Raw genomic sequence first — 16,903 nt, 5'->3', positions numbered from 1 at the left:
GACAAGCCGAAGGAAAAGGACTGGAGTGGGTTGCCTTCATTTCTGCTCCGAGTGGAGCAACTAAAGCTTATTCCACATCAGTCCAGAACCGCTTCACCATTTCCAGAGACAACAACGTGGACCAGGTGTATCTGCAGATGAGCAGCCTGACAACTGAAGACGCTGCTGTTTATTATTGTGCCAGAGCGCCACAGTGACACAGGAAGCCACAAAGCCGTACAAAAACCATCACAGATATCACTACAACAGTCAGATAAAAAACAATGTGAATCCACATTGTACATAAGTACTTAATAAGTACTAAATTACCCCCTATTTAGAGATTATCTATAATATTTTACCATTTCATGTTTTAATCACAATGCACCATAAAATTCAACAAGTGTGTTCATCTACAGCAAAGAGACAAAACCATCACCTCATCTGTACCAGCTTACTGTGACAAAAGGACCAAGCAGGTTCTCCCAAAGGTATAAACAAGAAAGACAGATGTTTCATAAGGACAGTTTATTGATTTCATCACTTTAAGGTTATTATTTTAAATTTACTATACTTAACTGTACAAGGAAAAAAAGTAACTGTCTTAATTAATGATACATGGCATAATCCAGTTGAGGAGCCACTCCCTCTTCATGATATCCTGATGCAAATCTTCAGTGTGTGCAGTGTACTTCTGCTGGCTGCTCTTGTACTTTGTGTGGAGCATCAGAGGTCACATCTCCAGCTTCAGGATGATGAACACACTCACTCTTCTGCTGGTTGCTCTCTCTCTGTCCTGTGAGTTCTCCTGCTTCTTGCTGCTTCATCTTTTATCACACAACATGGACTGATGGTCAGTCAGTGGCACCAGAAAACTGCCCAGGTGACTGTCTGACTTTCCTCTGTGGTTCCTCTCTTCTTTCATCTCATCAGGTTGTACAGGTCAGAGTATGGAGTCCATTCCTTCCACTTCAGTGGTGAAAAGGCCTGGGGAGACTCTCAGTCTCTCCTGCAGGGGATCTGGCTTCACATTTAGCTGCTGTGTTATGAGCTGGATAAGACAACCGGCCGGGAAAGCACTGGAATGGATCGGGAGCGGCTTCTCGGATGCTAGTAGTAACACTTATGCCAGCAGCGTAAGAGGACGTGCAGAAATCAGCAGAGATGACAGCAACAGCATGGTGTATCTGCGCCTGTCCAACTTAAAGCCAGAGGACACTGCTGTGTATTACTGTGCTAAAGACACACAGTAACACAAACCATCAGTAGACCTGAACAAAAACCCCTCAGTGCCTGAACACTTGTTACATGAAACTGACAGAGGAGGAGCCCTCAGACCACAAATGGTCCCAACAGCAGCTCACTGATACAGAAAAGAAAGAAAAAAGTCTTCAAAGTTTCTTCACATCAGAAACACATAAAAGCCAAAAAGACATAATAAAACCTGCATGTAAAAAAAAAAGTAAAATCAGAAAGGAATACATGGAATGCATCTTCAAATGGATAAAATCCACTTGATAATACTAGTAAAAGTAAGATAAAATAAGGATAAGAAATTACTATTGAATAACTTCGAAAGAATCTTTATAATAAAAAATCATGATCATAATATGAAAGCATGAGCTTAATCATATCTTATTTAGAGATATGATGTGTTTCTCTGTAAGGAGGAGGAGTCGATGCAAAACTCTGACCTCCTCCATCTACATATATGTTGCAGAGTGAAGGACAGACACTAAATCACTGACATACACACTGTAGACTGGACAGAGACAACTGACTTTTACAATGATCACACCTGATTATTTGGTTGTTTTTCTCATCCTGTCAATTAACTGGGCAGGTAAGAATGATCATTGTTTTCTGACAAAAGACAATACGGCTGCATTACAGTAACTGATGAGCTGTTTCAATGTCTGCAGGTACTGAGGGTCAAACACTGACTGAGTCTGAACCAGCAGTTAAAAGGCCTGGAGAATCCCACAGACTGACCTGCACATATTCTGGGTTCAGCAGTGATTACTGGAATGCTTGGATCAGACAGGCTGCTGGAAAAGGACTGGAATGGGTTGCAACTATCAGTGATGGCAGTAGCTACATCTACTACTCTCAGTCAGTTCAAGGCCGGTTTACCATCTCTAGAGACAACAGCAGAAAGCAGGTGTATCTGCAGATGGACAGTCTGAAGACTGAAGATTCTGCTGTTTATTATTGTGCTCGAGAGACACAGTGACACAGGAAGCAGCAACGCTGTACAAAAACTCAACAAGTCAAAACAAGTCAGAACACTTTTTTTTATGAAAATACCTTTCATAAAAATAACCCCAACATGTTCCTTAAAAAAAATTAACAATTTCACCATCTTGATGCTAAAATCATGTTCCTTACTAAACTATTTCACTACCATGTCGTTAGAGAGGATGTGCTGTTTATACCATCAAATTAGTCTATTTAAATTCCTATGATTATTCAACAATATGCAAATAAAAGTTACTCATAAGGAAGAGTGTGTGTGTCAGTGAGAGGACAGAAGAGCTCACATCAGCTCAGCTTCAACATCAACCATGTTCTCTGTAGCTCTGATACTGCTGCTGGCAGCTGGATCCTGTGAGGAGCTTTCAGTGGATTCTCACTCACAAACACATTAGAAACACTGAATAGTCAGATGAATGATGGAGATAATGTTGATTTGTGTTTCCACAGGTGTGAACGGTATCAGCCTCATCCAGCCAGACTCACTGGTCGCGCAGCCTGGACAGTCTTTGACCATCACCTGTCAGGTCTCCGGTTATTCCTTGACTGATAACAGCTACGCAACAGGCTGGATCAGACAGCGTGAAGGAAAACCGATGGACTGGATTATACATCGGTACGGTGGAGGAACTGTTTACCAAAATAATGCTCTGAAGAGCAAGTTCCTCTACCACACACGCACTTCTACAAGCTCAGTGACATTAACAGGACAGAATCTGCAGCCTGAAGACACAGCTGTGTATTACTGTGTGAGAGAAAGATCCACAGTGATACAAACCACCAACACACCTGCACAAATACCCAGCAGGAAGATGCAACTCATCTAAACGCTTTAAATATGAACATAAAATAATAAGACAGCCTTTGATGAGCTGATAAAATTAAGAGTTTGAGTACTTTAAACTTCAATTTCATAAGACATCAGTACAGAAGAGTCTTACAAAAGATTCACTTTCTGTCATTGCAAAATGCATACGACATGTTTTTATACATTTATTTTTGTGTATTGCAATGCCTACATGAGATGGTAAAAAACTTGTTTTCCCTTCTTCTATGCAAATAAGTGAAAAACTGCATCTGCAAACTTAATTATGATATTATATTATTATATAGTAGTTCTGTCTTTTCACAAATATACAAATTAGAGCCCGTACTTTGGACAAGATGAAAAAAGATTTAAACTGCTACACCACTGTTAAACAATGTCATAATAGAACATGAACGCTTTATGTCCCATGATGTTCGGCTGTTTCAAAAATGTGTTGCCAGGACTTTGATAATTTACAGTTTCCTCTGTTGCTGTAGAGTTACTCTGTTAATGGAAATGATTCTGTGTCACATGTTCTCTTTTCAAACCTGTAGAGGGAGGTCTGTGCAAACTCTTTATCACTCATAAACACACCATGTTCACACCGTGAACAAAAGTGTTTATCACAGAATGGAAAACATAATTATATGAAGTTTATTGCTTATAGTTTCTATTCATGGTGAGAAAATGTATATGTGTTTATGTTCCTTCATAAATGTGCACCATGTGATTTAAAAGTTTGATTGATAATGATTGTTTATTTACTTACAGGAATTTAGGGTGAGATCAAACTGGATCAGTCCCCCTCTGAGGTGAAGAGACCTGGAGAGACAGTGAAGATGTCATGTATTATATCTGGTTATACCATGACAAGCTATGCTATGCACTGGATACGACAGAGGCCAGGGCAAGCTCTGGAGTGGATTGGGAGGATGAACACAGAAACAGTCACTCCACGCTATGCCAGCGGCTTTCAAAGGCGTTTCAGTCTGACTCAGGATGTTCCCAGCAGCACTCAGTTCCTCGAGATCAAGAGTCTGACTGCAGAAGATTCTGCTGTTTATTTCTGTGCTCGAGAAACACAGTGACTGAAGACAGTGGAGCAGCTGCACAAAAACCTCCACAGAAAACAAGCAGCAATGTGATCTGACTGACATCTGAGTTTTCTAACCATCTGCAAAAGCACTTTAATATCCACATTAGATAAATCAGTGTATCAATTATTAATGTAAATTCTGTATATTTTTAACTCATGACTATTTTTTTCTTAATGACGTGAGATGACTCATAGCGATAGTTTCTCCAAGTATCAACACATTACTTTATATTAAATTCCCCATGTCATAATCACAGCAACAAACCACAAGTTACATTAAAACAGTTTGAATACAAAAATAAATAAATAAAGAAAATTAAGAAGATAAATCAACAAATGAAATGTCCACAACCCAAAACAAGTTGAAAACACTGGTTAATTGTATGACATGGAGAGTTGACATTGAAGCAATTTTCAGAAATCCGAGTATGTTAGTGATCAGAATAAAAGTGTGAATTATTGATATGACTGTAGATGCTCTCATTTGCTGCACATCTCATACAAAACAAGAAATGCTGGACAGCCTTAATACCAAGATGAATATAATTTTAACAAACTTGAACAGACCTTGTGTGTTAACATGTCAGGTTTCACTCTTGTATTACTAGAATTAATGTGGTTGTGGTGTTAACAGTACTAAAAATTTCTCTCAAATTAAAACGTGTCAGACAGACATCAGAACAACTGACTTATAAGTCAAGTTGTATCTTTCCTGTAAGGAGGAGTCAATGCAAAACTCTAAAATCTTCCACATCTACTTATCTGACTGCAGAGAGGAGGACAGAGGACAGTGGACACACAGTTTAACATGATGGACTTTAGGACAGGACTGCTGCTGTTAACTATCTGCTGGGCAGGTGATGATAATTCACTGATCTTGATCTGACATATTTTCGATTTTGTCACTAACATAACACATGTCATAATTTGCTTTGACAGGTGTTGATGGTCAGACTCTAACAGAATCTGAACCAGTCATCAAAAGGCCTGGAGAATCCCACAAACTGACCTGTACAGCCTCTGGATTCACATTCAGCAGCTACGAAATGAACTGGATCAGACAGGCTGCTGGTAAAGGACTGGAATGGGTTGCCTGGATTAGTAGCGGTAGTGGTAGCAGCAAACACTACTCTCAGTCAGTTCAAGGCCGGTTTACCATCTCCAAAGACAACAACAGACAGCAGGTGTATCTGCAGATGAACAGTCTGAAGACTGAAGACTCTGCTGTGTATTACTGTGCCAGAGAGTCACAGTGACTCAAACCATCAGTAGACCTGAACAAAAACCCCTCAGTGCCTGAACACTTATATCATGAAGCCACCAGAGGAGGAGTCCTCAGACCACTAATGATTTCAACACTAACTCACTGTTGGAGGAGTTTAAATAACTGGAGGTTTCATTACTGATACATAAATGTATTCTCACAATGAAAACTAAACTACATGATGAATACAACACATTGTTAAACATGTATCTTAACAGATGTAAAAAACAACATTTCAGCTGTATATTTTAGCTGAAATGTCTTCAGAAACTGAATTTTGTATTATGAGTTAAAATGGAAGATTTATTTCTGTTGCCACAATTTTTGAAGTACCATTAACTGACTCATGAAACCAAAGACTTGCTGTCTTTAGCTAATATTTATGTTTTTGAAGCAGTTTTTGACTGTAACAAATCTAAAAGATATGTTATTGGCAAAAACAGTCCACACACACACACACACACACACACACACACATACACACACACACACACACACACACACACACACACACACACACACACACACAAAATCAATTACAGGATTCTAAGTGTGACCTTTTTTGAATGTGTGTAGATTTGCCCCGGCTGATGTTATATTCCCAATCTTGATATGAAGTTTATGTTGGCATTTTACACAAATGAAGTCCTCCACTACATTCACCAAAGACCAGTTGAGATCCATTTCCACAACAGCTGTATCCTCCTTCTAGGGAGGAGTCAATGCAAAGCTCAGAAATCTTCGACCTCTACTTATCTGACTGCAGAGAGGAGGACAGAGGACAGTGGACACACAGTTTAACATGATGGACTTTAGGACAGGACTGCTGCTGTTAACTATCTGCTGGGCAGGTGAAGATTTTTATTGATCTTACATAAAATCTTTCTTTAAAAGGTATTCAGTTTACAACACATGACTATTTTCTTATTTGTCTCAACAGGTGTTGATGGTCAGACTCTAACAGAGTCTGAACCAGCAAATAAAAGGCCTGGAGAATCCCACAAATTGACCTGTACAGTCTCTGGATTTTCACTCAGTAGCTACTGGATGGGCTGGGTCAGACAGGCTCCTGGAAAAGGACTGGAGTGGATCGCTGCTGATGGTGGTGGTAGCAGCAAATACTACTCTGAGTCAGTTAAAGGCCGGTTCACCATCTCCAGAGACAACAGCAAACAGCAGCTGTATCTGCAGATGAACAGTCTGAAGACTGAAGATTCTGCTGTTTATTATTGTGCTCGACACACACAGTGACTGAAGCTGGTTGAGCAGCTGTACAAAAACCTACAGTTCCAAAATCACCTCGCATAATAAATGTCCTTCTAGAAAATTTGGTTATACTGAACACTTTGAGAACCTCTAATGTTGTATTTCATAATATATACCCAAAAAGTGATCAAAATGTTGAAAAAATATTGCTACATATACTATCTTGCTAATTTCACATAAAATCTTCAACAATTACCAGCATTTGTGTAGTTACATGATTTATTACCAAGTCTTTTCCCTTATTTTTTGCATACAAGTCAATACATCAATTAATAAAAAATGGACAGAATACAAGACTCTGCTCTGTATTACTGTGCCAGAAAGTCACAGTAACACAAACCATCAGTAGACTTGAACAAAAACCCCTCAGTGCCTGAACATTATGTGAAGCCACCAGAGGAGGAGCCATCAGACCAGTCTTTAGATTTCAAATACTCTGATTTTACAAGCACTGATACATAAGTGTCTGTTAATAATGTATAAGCCTTCAAGTGATGAAGGAAATAAATTCAGCTTAGAACTCGATTTCAAAAGTTTTTGATCAAACATCAGTGGAAATGTTTCTTTTCCATGATATCTGGATTAAAAAAAAAGACATTACTGGAAGTGACTGAATCAAAACTGTTTAGCCAACTTTATGCTGATGTAATTTAGTCAAACAATGAAAAAGTTTGTTTTTATCAACAATCCAAAGTGAAATTCATGGTCCACCTTCTCTTTGTGTGAACTGAAGAGCAACACCTAAACATTTCATCTTTGTCTTGATTCATTTAAATAAACTTCAGTCAGCTAATATACAATCATCAGTATGTAAATCAGCCTCTGCGTGTGTTATGCCTCATAAAGAAGTGAAGTGTGTGTGTGTGTGTGTCAGTGAGAGGACAGAAGAGCTCACATCAGCTCAGCTTCAACATCAACCATGTTCTCTGTAGCTCTGATACTGCTGCTGGCAGCTGGATCCTGTGAGGAGCTTTCAGTGGATTCTCACTCACAAACACATTAGAAACACTGAATAGTCAGATGAATGATGGAGATAATGTTGATTTGTGTTTCCACAGGTGTGAACAGTATCAGCCTCATCTAGTCAGACTCACTGGTCGTGCAGCCTGGACAGTCTTTGACCATCACCTGTCAGGTCTCTGGTTACTGACCTGCGCAAATACCCAGCAACCATGTGACTCAACCACACACATATCACAACAAGATATCATTAACTCAAGGGCAAATCATCACATGAACCAAGCAGCCAATCGTTCTGGCTGTATTTTAGTGCACTGATAGAGCATTACAAAACATAAAGGGTGCTAAGGTTAGGTGCATAAAGGTTTTCATAAAAATAAAAAATGTTCATCTATATGAAAATATAACAGAGTGCAACTTAAGGAGCCACTCCCTCTTCATGATATCCTGATGCAAATCTTCAGTGTGTGCAGTGTACTTCTGCCCTGCTGACTGCTCTTGTACTTTGTGTGGAGCATCAGAGGTCACATCTCCAGCTTCAGGATGATGAACACACTCACTCTTCTGCTGGTTGCTCTCTCTCTGTCCTGTGAGTTCTCCTGCTTCTTGCTGCTTCATCTTTTATCACACAACATGGACTGATGGTCAGTCAGTGGCACCAGAAAACTGCCCAGGTGACTGTCTGACTTTCCTCTGTGGTTCCTCTCTTCCTTCATCTCATCAGGTTGTACAGGTCAGAGTATGGAGTCCATTCCTTCCACTTCAGTAGTGAAAAGGCCTGGGGAGACTCTCAGTCTCTCCTGCAGGGGATCTGGCTTCACATTTAGCTGCTGCAGCATGCACTGGATCAGACAACCAGCCGGAAAACCACTGGAATGGATTGGACGTGTTTACAGCGATGCTAGTAGAACAGACTATGCCAGCACTGTGCAAGGACGAATACAAGTCACAAGAGACAATAGCAACAGCATGGTGTATCTGCGCCTGTCCAACTTAAAGCCAGAGGACTCTGCTGTGTATTACTGTGCCAAGCACTCACAGTGATTAAAAGAAGCAGAGAGGCTTTACAAAAACTCCACAGATACATTTTTACAAACACCTACAGGTGGCAGTAGAAGATAAGAAGCCAGATGACTCTCAGGAGAGGATGACAGAGCCTCTACATGCACGTGTGCACACTATGAAAACAACGGTTAAAGTTGTTGTTGGTGACTTTCAGTTCAGTAGTGTCACATTTAACATGCTGTTTTCTACAACAACACAAGTGAATAATGTTTAAATTATTGTTTTTGACAGCCGGTGATGAGAATATATTTGGACATTTAAGCATGATAACTACAAAATATGGTTGGCCAAAACAAATGCTGCTGAGTTATAATTAAATACAATGGATTTGAGGATGACAAACATAATTGTCAAAATTGCATGACCTGAAAATCGTCTTCATAATTACAATAACATAACTGTGATGTAAAGTGATGATATAAACAGCAAATGGATCTGCACTTGTAAAGCACCTTTTTAGCAGTTTGACCATTTCAAGTGCTTTCACACTACGAGTCCCATTCATGCGCTCATTCACACACTGAATGTGCCAAATCTACCATACAAGGTGCCACCTGCTACTCAGTTTTTAAATATTTAAACACATTTACACACCAACATGAATATCCATCAAAAGATATTTGGGGTTCAGTATCTTGCCCTAGGATACTTTGACATGCAGTCTGAAGGAGCTGGGGACTGAACTGTCGAACTTCCAATCAACCTGCTCTAATACCTGGGCCACAGCCTCCCCAGAGCTTATTATATCACCAAAAATCATATCTTAGTTTCTCTGTGAGGAGGAGGAGTCAATGCAAAACTCTGACCTCTTCCATCTCTACATATGTGTTGCAGAGCGAAGGACAGACACTAAATCACTGACATACACACTGTAGACTGGACAGAGACAACTGGCTTTTACAATGATCACACCTGGTTATTTGGTTATTTTACTCTTCTTGTCAATGAACTGGGCAGGTAAGAATGATCATTGTTTTTCCGACAAAAGACAATATGGCTGCATTGCAGTAACTGATGAGCTGTTTCAATGTCTGCAGGTACTGAGGGTCAAACACTGACTGAGTCTGAACCAGCAGTTAAAAGGCCTGGAGAATCCCACAGACTGACCTGCACATATTCTGGGTTCAGCAGTGATTACTGGAATGCTTGGATCAGACAGGCTGCTGGAAAAGGACTGGAATGGGTTGCAACTATCAGTGATGGCAGTAGCTACATCTACTACTCTCAGTCAGTTCAAGGCCGGTTTACCATCTCTAGAGACAACAGCAGAAAGCAGGTGTATCTGCAGATGGACAGTCTGAAGAATGAAGATTCTGCTGTTTATTATTGTGCTAGAGAGACACAGTGACACAGGAAGCAGCAACGCTGGACAAAAACTCAACAAGTCAAAAGAGTCAGAATGCTGCTTGTCACATGCACACAATAAGCTTTAGTTGAACACCATCAACACATCTTGATAAAGTCTCAATTAAAGTGTTTTTTTGTTTTTTTAAAAGCAGCTCTGGTTTTCTCATATATGCAAATGAAATTGGGAACATTTAATATTTCATTCATCTGCTAAGCTTAAGTTCAACATCATCAACACACTCAGAAATTCTCAAAAAACCTGCTTATTTTATTCCATCTCTGGTGTTCTCAACATGCAGATGAAACTGGGAAAATGAGATATTCCATACATCTATGTGTTAATGTTTTCATCAAACTCATTTGACTTTGATGATGTTAAAACATTGAACTTTTCAGTGAAAATACAATTTCTATGAAGTATTACATGTTCACAATATGATTCCAATCTATGACTACTTGTAACGGGAAAGTTGCTCCTTCTCTTATAGCCTGTCAGTGTCCTTCTCTATGCAAAGTGAACTTCCTCACAGTCTGCTATAAAGACTTGATATCATGCTGTCAGCTGCAGCAGAAGAAGAGAAGCTCCCATCAGATCACCTTCAACACCAACCATGTTCTCTGTAGCTCTGCTGCTGCTGCTGGCTGCTGGATCCTGTGAGTCTCACTGAGGCAGAGACACTGACAGTATGATCACAGCACACTGACTGTTCACTCTCATTACACTGATTCAATATTCAACATGTTTCCCTCCACAGGTGTGAAGTGTGAACAGCTGACACAGCCAGCCTCTGTGACTGTGCAGCCAGGTCAACGTCTGACCATCACCTGTCAGGTCTCTTATTCTCTAAGCAGCTACTACACACACTGGATCAGACAGCCTGCAGGAAAAGGACTGGAGTGGATAAGTCGTGACACAAGCATCAAAGATTCTTTAAGAAACAAGTTCAGTGTCAGCTTAGACTCTTCCAGCAACACAGTGACTCTAACTGGACAGAATCTGCAGCCTGAAGACTCTGCTGTGTATTACTGTGCCAGAGAGTCACAGTGACTCAAACCATCAGTAGACCTGAACAAAAACCTCTCAGTGCCTGAACACTTGTTACATGAAACTGACAGAGGAGGAGCCCTCAGACCACAAATGGTCTCAACAGCAGCTCAGTAAGGCAAAGAGACTTCAGATTTTTAAATACTCTGACATTGCAGAACTCATCAATCAGTCTCTGTAACTACCTTCAAGTGATTTAAAAGCTTGTGATCAAACAACAGTTGAAATAAATCTTTTAAAAGTCAGTTTCTTATCCATGATATCTGCATTTACAACAATATATTACCAGAATCACAACTGCATTAGTGACTGAATCAAAACTTAATGGTGATGTTATTTAGTCAACAACAAAAAAGTTTGTTTTCATCAACAATCCAAAGTGTTAGACAGAAATTCATGTTCCACCTTCTCTTTGTGTGAACTGAAGAGCAACACCTAAACATTTCATCTTCATCTTGATTCATTTAATATAAACTTCAGTCAGCTAATATACAATCATCAGTATGTAAATCAGCCTCCCCATGTGTTGCCTCATAAAGAAGTGAAGTGAAGTGTGTGTGTGTCAGTGAGAGGACAGAAGAGCTCACGTCAGCTCAGCTTCAACATCAACCATGTTCTCTGTAGCTCTGATACTGCTGCTGGCAGCTGGATCCTGTGAGGAGCTTTCAGTGGATTCTCACTCACAAACACATTAGAAACACTGAATAGTCAGATGAATGATGGAGATAATTTGATGATGATTTGTGTTTCCACAGGTGTGAACAGTATCAGCCTCATCCAGCCAGACTCACTGGTCGCGCAGCCTGGACAGTCTTTGACCATCACCTGTCAGGTCTCTGGTTATTCTTTGACTGATAACAGCTACGCAACAGGCTGGATCAGACAGCGTGAAGGAAAACCAATGGACTGGATTATACATCGGTACGGTGGAGGAGATGTTTACCAAAATAATGCTCTGAAGAACAAGTTCCTCTACCACACACGCACTTCTACAAGCTCAGTGACATTAACAGGACAGAATCTGCAGCCTGAAGACACAGCTGTGTATTACTGTGTGAGAGTAAGATCCACAGTGATACAAACCACCAACACACCTGCACAAATACCCAGCAGGAAGATGCAACTCATCTAAACGCTTTAAATATGAACATAAAATAAAAAGACAGCCTTTGATGAGCTGATAAAATTAAGTGTTTGAGTATTTTAAACTTCCATTTCATAAGACATCAGTACAGAAGAGTCTTACAAAAGATTCACTTTCTGTCATTACAAAATGCATATGACATGTTTTTATACATTTATTTTTGTGTATTGCAATGCCTACATGAGATGGTAAAAAACTTGTTTTCCCTTCTTCTATGCAAATAAGGGAAAAACTGCATCTGAAAACTTAATTATGATATCATATTATTATATAGTAGTTCTGTCTTTTCACAAATATACAAATTAGAGCCTGTACTTTGGACAAGATGAAAAAAGATTTAAACTGCTACACCACTGTTAAACAATGTCATAATAGAACATGAACGCTTTATGTCCCATGATGTTCGGCTGTTTCAAAAATGTGTTGCCAGGACTTTGATAATTTACAGTTTCCTCTGTTGCTGTAGAGTTACTCTGTTAATGGAAATGAATCTGTGTCACATGTTCTCTCTTCAAACCTGTAGAGGGAGGTCTATGCAAACTCTTTATCACTCATAAACACACCATCAGAAAGTTGTGGAAGAACACTTTGACAGTTTATATATTCTTGAAACAGTCAGATCAGAAAGAAGTGAACAAAAGTGTTTATCACAGAATGGAAAACATAATTATATGAAGTTTATTGCTCATAGTTTCTATTCATGGTGAGAAAATGTATATGTTTTTATGTTCCTTCATAAATGTGCACCATGTGATTTAAAAGTTTGATTGATAATGATTGTTTATTTACTTACAGGAGTTTGGGGTGAGATCAAACTGGACCAGTCTCCCTCTGAGGTGAAGAGACCTGGAGAGACAGTGAAGATGTCATGTATTATATCTGGTTATACCATGACGAGCTATGCTATGCACTGGATACGACAGAGGCCAGGGCAAGCTCTGGAGTGGATTGGGAGGATGAACACAGAAACAGTCACTCCACGCTATGCCAGCGGCTTTCAAAGGCGTTTCAGTCTGACTCAGGATGTTCCCAGCAGCACTCAGTTCCTCGAGATCAAGAGTCTGACTGCAGAAGATTCTGCTGTTTATTTCTGTGCTCGAAGAGACACAGTGACTGAAGACAGTGGAGCAGCCGCACAAAAACCTCCACAGAAAACAAGCAGCAATGTGATCTGACTGACATCTGAGTTTTCTAACCATCTGCAAAAGCACTTTAATATCCACATTAGATAAATCAGTGTATCAATTATTAATGGAAATTCTGTATATTTTTAACTCATGACTATTTTTTTCTTAATGACGTGAGATGACTCATAGCGATAGTTTCTCCAAGTATCAACACATTACTTTATATTAAATTCCCCATGTCATAATCACAGCAACAAACCACAAGTTACATTAAAACAGTTTGAATACAAAAATAAATAAAGAAAGAAAATTAAGAAGATAAATCAACAAATGAAATGTCCACAACCCAAAAAAAGTTGAAAACACTGGTTAATTGTATGACATGGAGAGTTGACATTGAAGCAATTTTCAGAAATCCGAGTAGGTTAGTGATCAGAATAAAAGTGTGAATTATTGATATGACTGTAGATGCTCTCATTTGCTGCACATCTCATACAAAACAAGAAATGCTGGACAGCCTTAATACCAAGATGAATATAATTTTAACAAACTTGAACAGACCTTGTGTGTTAACATGTCAGGTTTCACTCTTGTATTACTAGAATTAATGTGGTTGTGGTGTTAACAGTACTAAAAATTTCTCTCAAATTAAAACGTGTCAGACAGACATCAGAACAACTGACTTATAAGTCAAGTTGTATCTTTCCTGTAAGGAGGAGTCAATGCAAAACTCTAAAATCGTCCACATCTACTTATCTGACTGCAGAGAGGAGGACAGAGGACAGTGGACACACAGTTTAACATGATGGACTTTAGGACAGGACTGCTGCTGTTAACTATCTGCTGGGCAGGTGATGATAATTCACTGATCTTGATCTGACATATTTTCGATTTTGTCACTAACATAACACATGTCATAATTTGCTTTGACAGGTGTTGATGGTCAGACTCTAACAGAATCTGAACCAGTCATCAAAAGGCCTGGAGAATCCCACCAATTGACCTGTTCAGCCTCTGGATTCACATTCAGCAGCTACGAAATGAACTGGATCAGACAGGCTGCTGGTAAAGGACTGGAATGGGTTGCCTGGATTAGTAGCGGTAGTGGTAGCAGCAAACACTACTCTCAGTCAGTTCAAGGCCGGTTTACCATCTCCAGAGACAACAACAGACAGCAGGTGTATCTGCAGATGAACAGTCTGAAGACTGAAGACTCTGCTGTGTATTACTGTGCCAGAGAGTCACAGTGACTCAAACCATCAGAAGACCTGAACAAAAACCCCTCAGTGCCTGAACACTTATATCATGAAGCCACCAGAGGAGGAGCCCTCAGACCACTAATGATTTCAACAGCAGCTCAGAGAGGCAGTCTTTAGATTTGTAAATACTTTGACATTAAAATCACTGATACGTCAGCGTCTGTGAATATAAGCTTTCAAGTGACAAATATATGCAGCTAACAACTTGACTTTAAAAGCTTGTGATGTAACAACAGTTAAAATTAATCTTTAGAAAGTCAGAAAATGTTTAGCCATTTTTATGGTGATGGTGATTAGTCAAACTACAAAAAAAGTTCATTATAATAACTTTCCAGAGACCTGTACAGTCTCTGGATTTTCACTCAGTAGCTACTGGATGAGCTGGGTCAGACAGGCTCCTGGAAAAGGACTGGAGTGGGTCGCTACTGATGCTGGTGGTAGCAGCAAATACTACTCTCAGTCAGTTCAAGGCCGATTCACCATCTCCAGAGACAACAGCAAACAGCAGGTGTATCTGCAGATGAACAGTCTGAAGACTGAAGATGCTGCTGTTTATTATTGTGCTCGAGACACACAGTGACCTGAGTTAGTTGAGCAGCTGTACAAAAACCTACAGTTCCAAAATCACCTCGCATAATAAATGTCCTTCAAGAAAATTTGGTTATACTGAACACTTTGAGAACCTCTAATGTTGTATTTCAAAATTTATATCCAAAAAATGATAAAAATGTAGAAAAAATATTGCTACATATGCTATCTTGCTAATTTCATATAAGAACTTCTTGAAAGGGATTACTCAGAGAGGACACCAGCTGAACAATGACCAGCATTTGTGTAGTTACATGATTTATTAACAAGTCTTTTTCCTTATTTTTTGCATACAAGTCAATACATCAATTAATAAAAAATGGACAGAATACAAGTCTCTGCTGTGTATTACTGTGCCAGAAAGTCACAGTAACACAAACCATCAGTAGACTTGAACAAAAACCCCTCAGTGCCTGAACATTATGTGAAGCCACCAGAGGAGGAGCCGTCAGACCAGTCTTTAGATTTCAAATACTCTGATTTTACAAGCACTGATACATAAGTGTCTGTTAATAATGTATAAGCCTTCAAGTGATGAAGGAAATAAATTCAGCTTAGAACTCAATTTCAAAAGTTTTTGATCAAACATCAGTGGAAATGTTTCTTGTCCATGATATCTGGATTCACAAAAAGACATTACTGGAGTCATAACTGTATTAGTGACTGAATCAAAACTGTTTAGCCAACTTTATGCTGATGTAATTTAGTCAAACAATGAAAAAGTTTGTTTTTATCAACAATCCAAAGTGAAATTCATGTTCCACCTTCTCTTTGTGTGAACTGAAGAGCAACACCTAAACATTTCATCTTTGTCTTGTGAAGTGTGAACAGCTGACACAGCCAGCCTCTGTGACTGTGCAGCCAGGTCAACGTCTGACCATCACCTGTCAGGTCTCTTATGATCTAAGCAGCGACTACACACACTGGATCAGACAGCCTGCAGGAAAAGGACTGGAGTGGATAAGTCGTGACACAAGCATCAAAGATTCTTTAGGAAACAAGTTCAGTGTCAGCTTAGACTCTTCCAGCAAGACAGTGACTCTAACTGGACAGAATCTGCAGACTGAAGACTCTGCTGTGTATTACTGTGCCAGAGAGTCACAGTGACTCAAACCATCAGAAGACCTGAACAAAAACCCCTCAGTGCCTGAACACTTGTGACATGAAGCCACCAGAGGAGGAGCCCTCAAACCACAAATGGTCTCAACAGCAGCTCAGTAAGGCAAAGAGACTTCAGATTTTTCAATACTCTGACACTGCAATCACTGATATCAGTCTCTGTAACTGCCTTCAAGTGATAGTTGATTGAAAAAGTTGATTTTAAAAGCTTGTGATCAAACAACAGTTGAAATAAATCTTTTAAAAGTCAGTTTCTTATCCATGATATCTGCATTTACAATAATATATTACCAGAACCACAACTGCATTAGTGACTGAATCAAAACTTAATGGTGATGTTATTTAGTCAACAACAAAAAAGTTTGTTTTCATCAACAATCCAAAGTGTTAGACAGAAATTCATGTTCCACCTTCTCTTTGTGTGAACTGAAGAGCAACACCTAAACATTTCATCTTCATCTTGATTCATTTAAATAAACTTCAGTCAGCTAATATACAATCATCAGTATGTAAATCAGCCTCCACATGTGTTGCCTCATAAAGAAGTGAAGTGTGTGTGTGTGTGTGTGTGTGTCAGTGAGAG

General features: G+C 39.4%; 1 pseudogene and 1 gene segment (V, D, J or C); both read left to right on the top strand.

The window, feature by feature from the left end:
- Positions 1–2,543: 2,543 nt before the first annotated feature.
- LOC121965034 (immunoglobulin heavy variable 2-26 pseudogene) lies at positions 2,544–3,059 on the top strand (annotated as a pseudogene).
- A 6,980-nt stretch (positions 3,060–10,039) lies between these two features.
- Positions 10,040–11,119, top strand: LOC148186509 (immunoglobulin heavy variable 3-74-like). The segment is given in 2 exon segments: positions 10,040–10,692; positions 10,794–11,119. Coding segments are annotated over 2 exon segments (336 nt in total).
- Positions 11,120–16,903: the final 5,784 nt, after the last annotated feature.

Source organism: Plectropomus leopardus, chromosome 18, assembly GCF_026936395.1.
Source record: "Plectropomus leopardus strain MGB_pleo_1.0 chromosome 18, ASM2693639v1, whole genome shotgun sequence".
In the NCBI taxonomy this organism is placed as follows: domain Eukaryota; kingdom Metazoa; phylum Chordata; class Actinopteri; order Perciformes; family Serranidae; genus Plectropomus; species Plectropomus leopardus.
The sequence above is the reverse complement of the archived record's forward strand: the minus strand, read 5'-3'. Positions and strand labels throughout refer to the sequence as shown.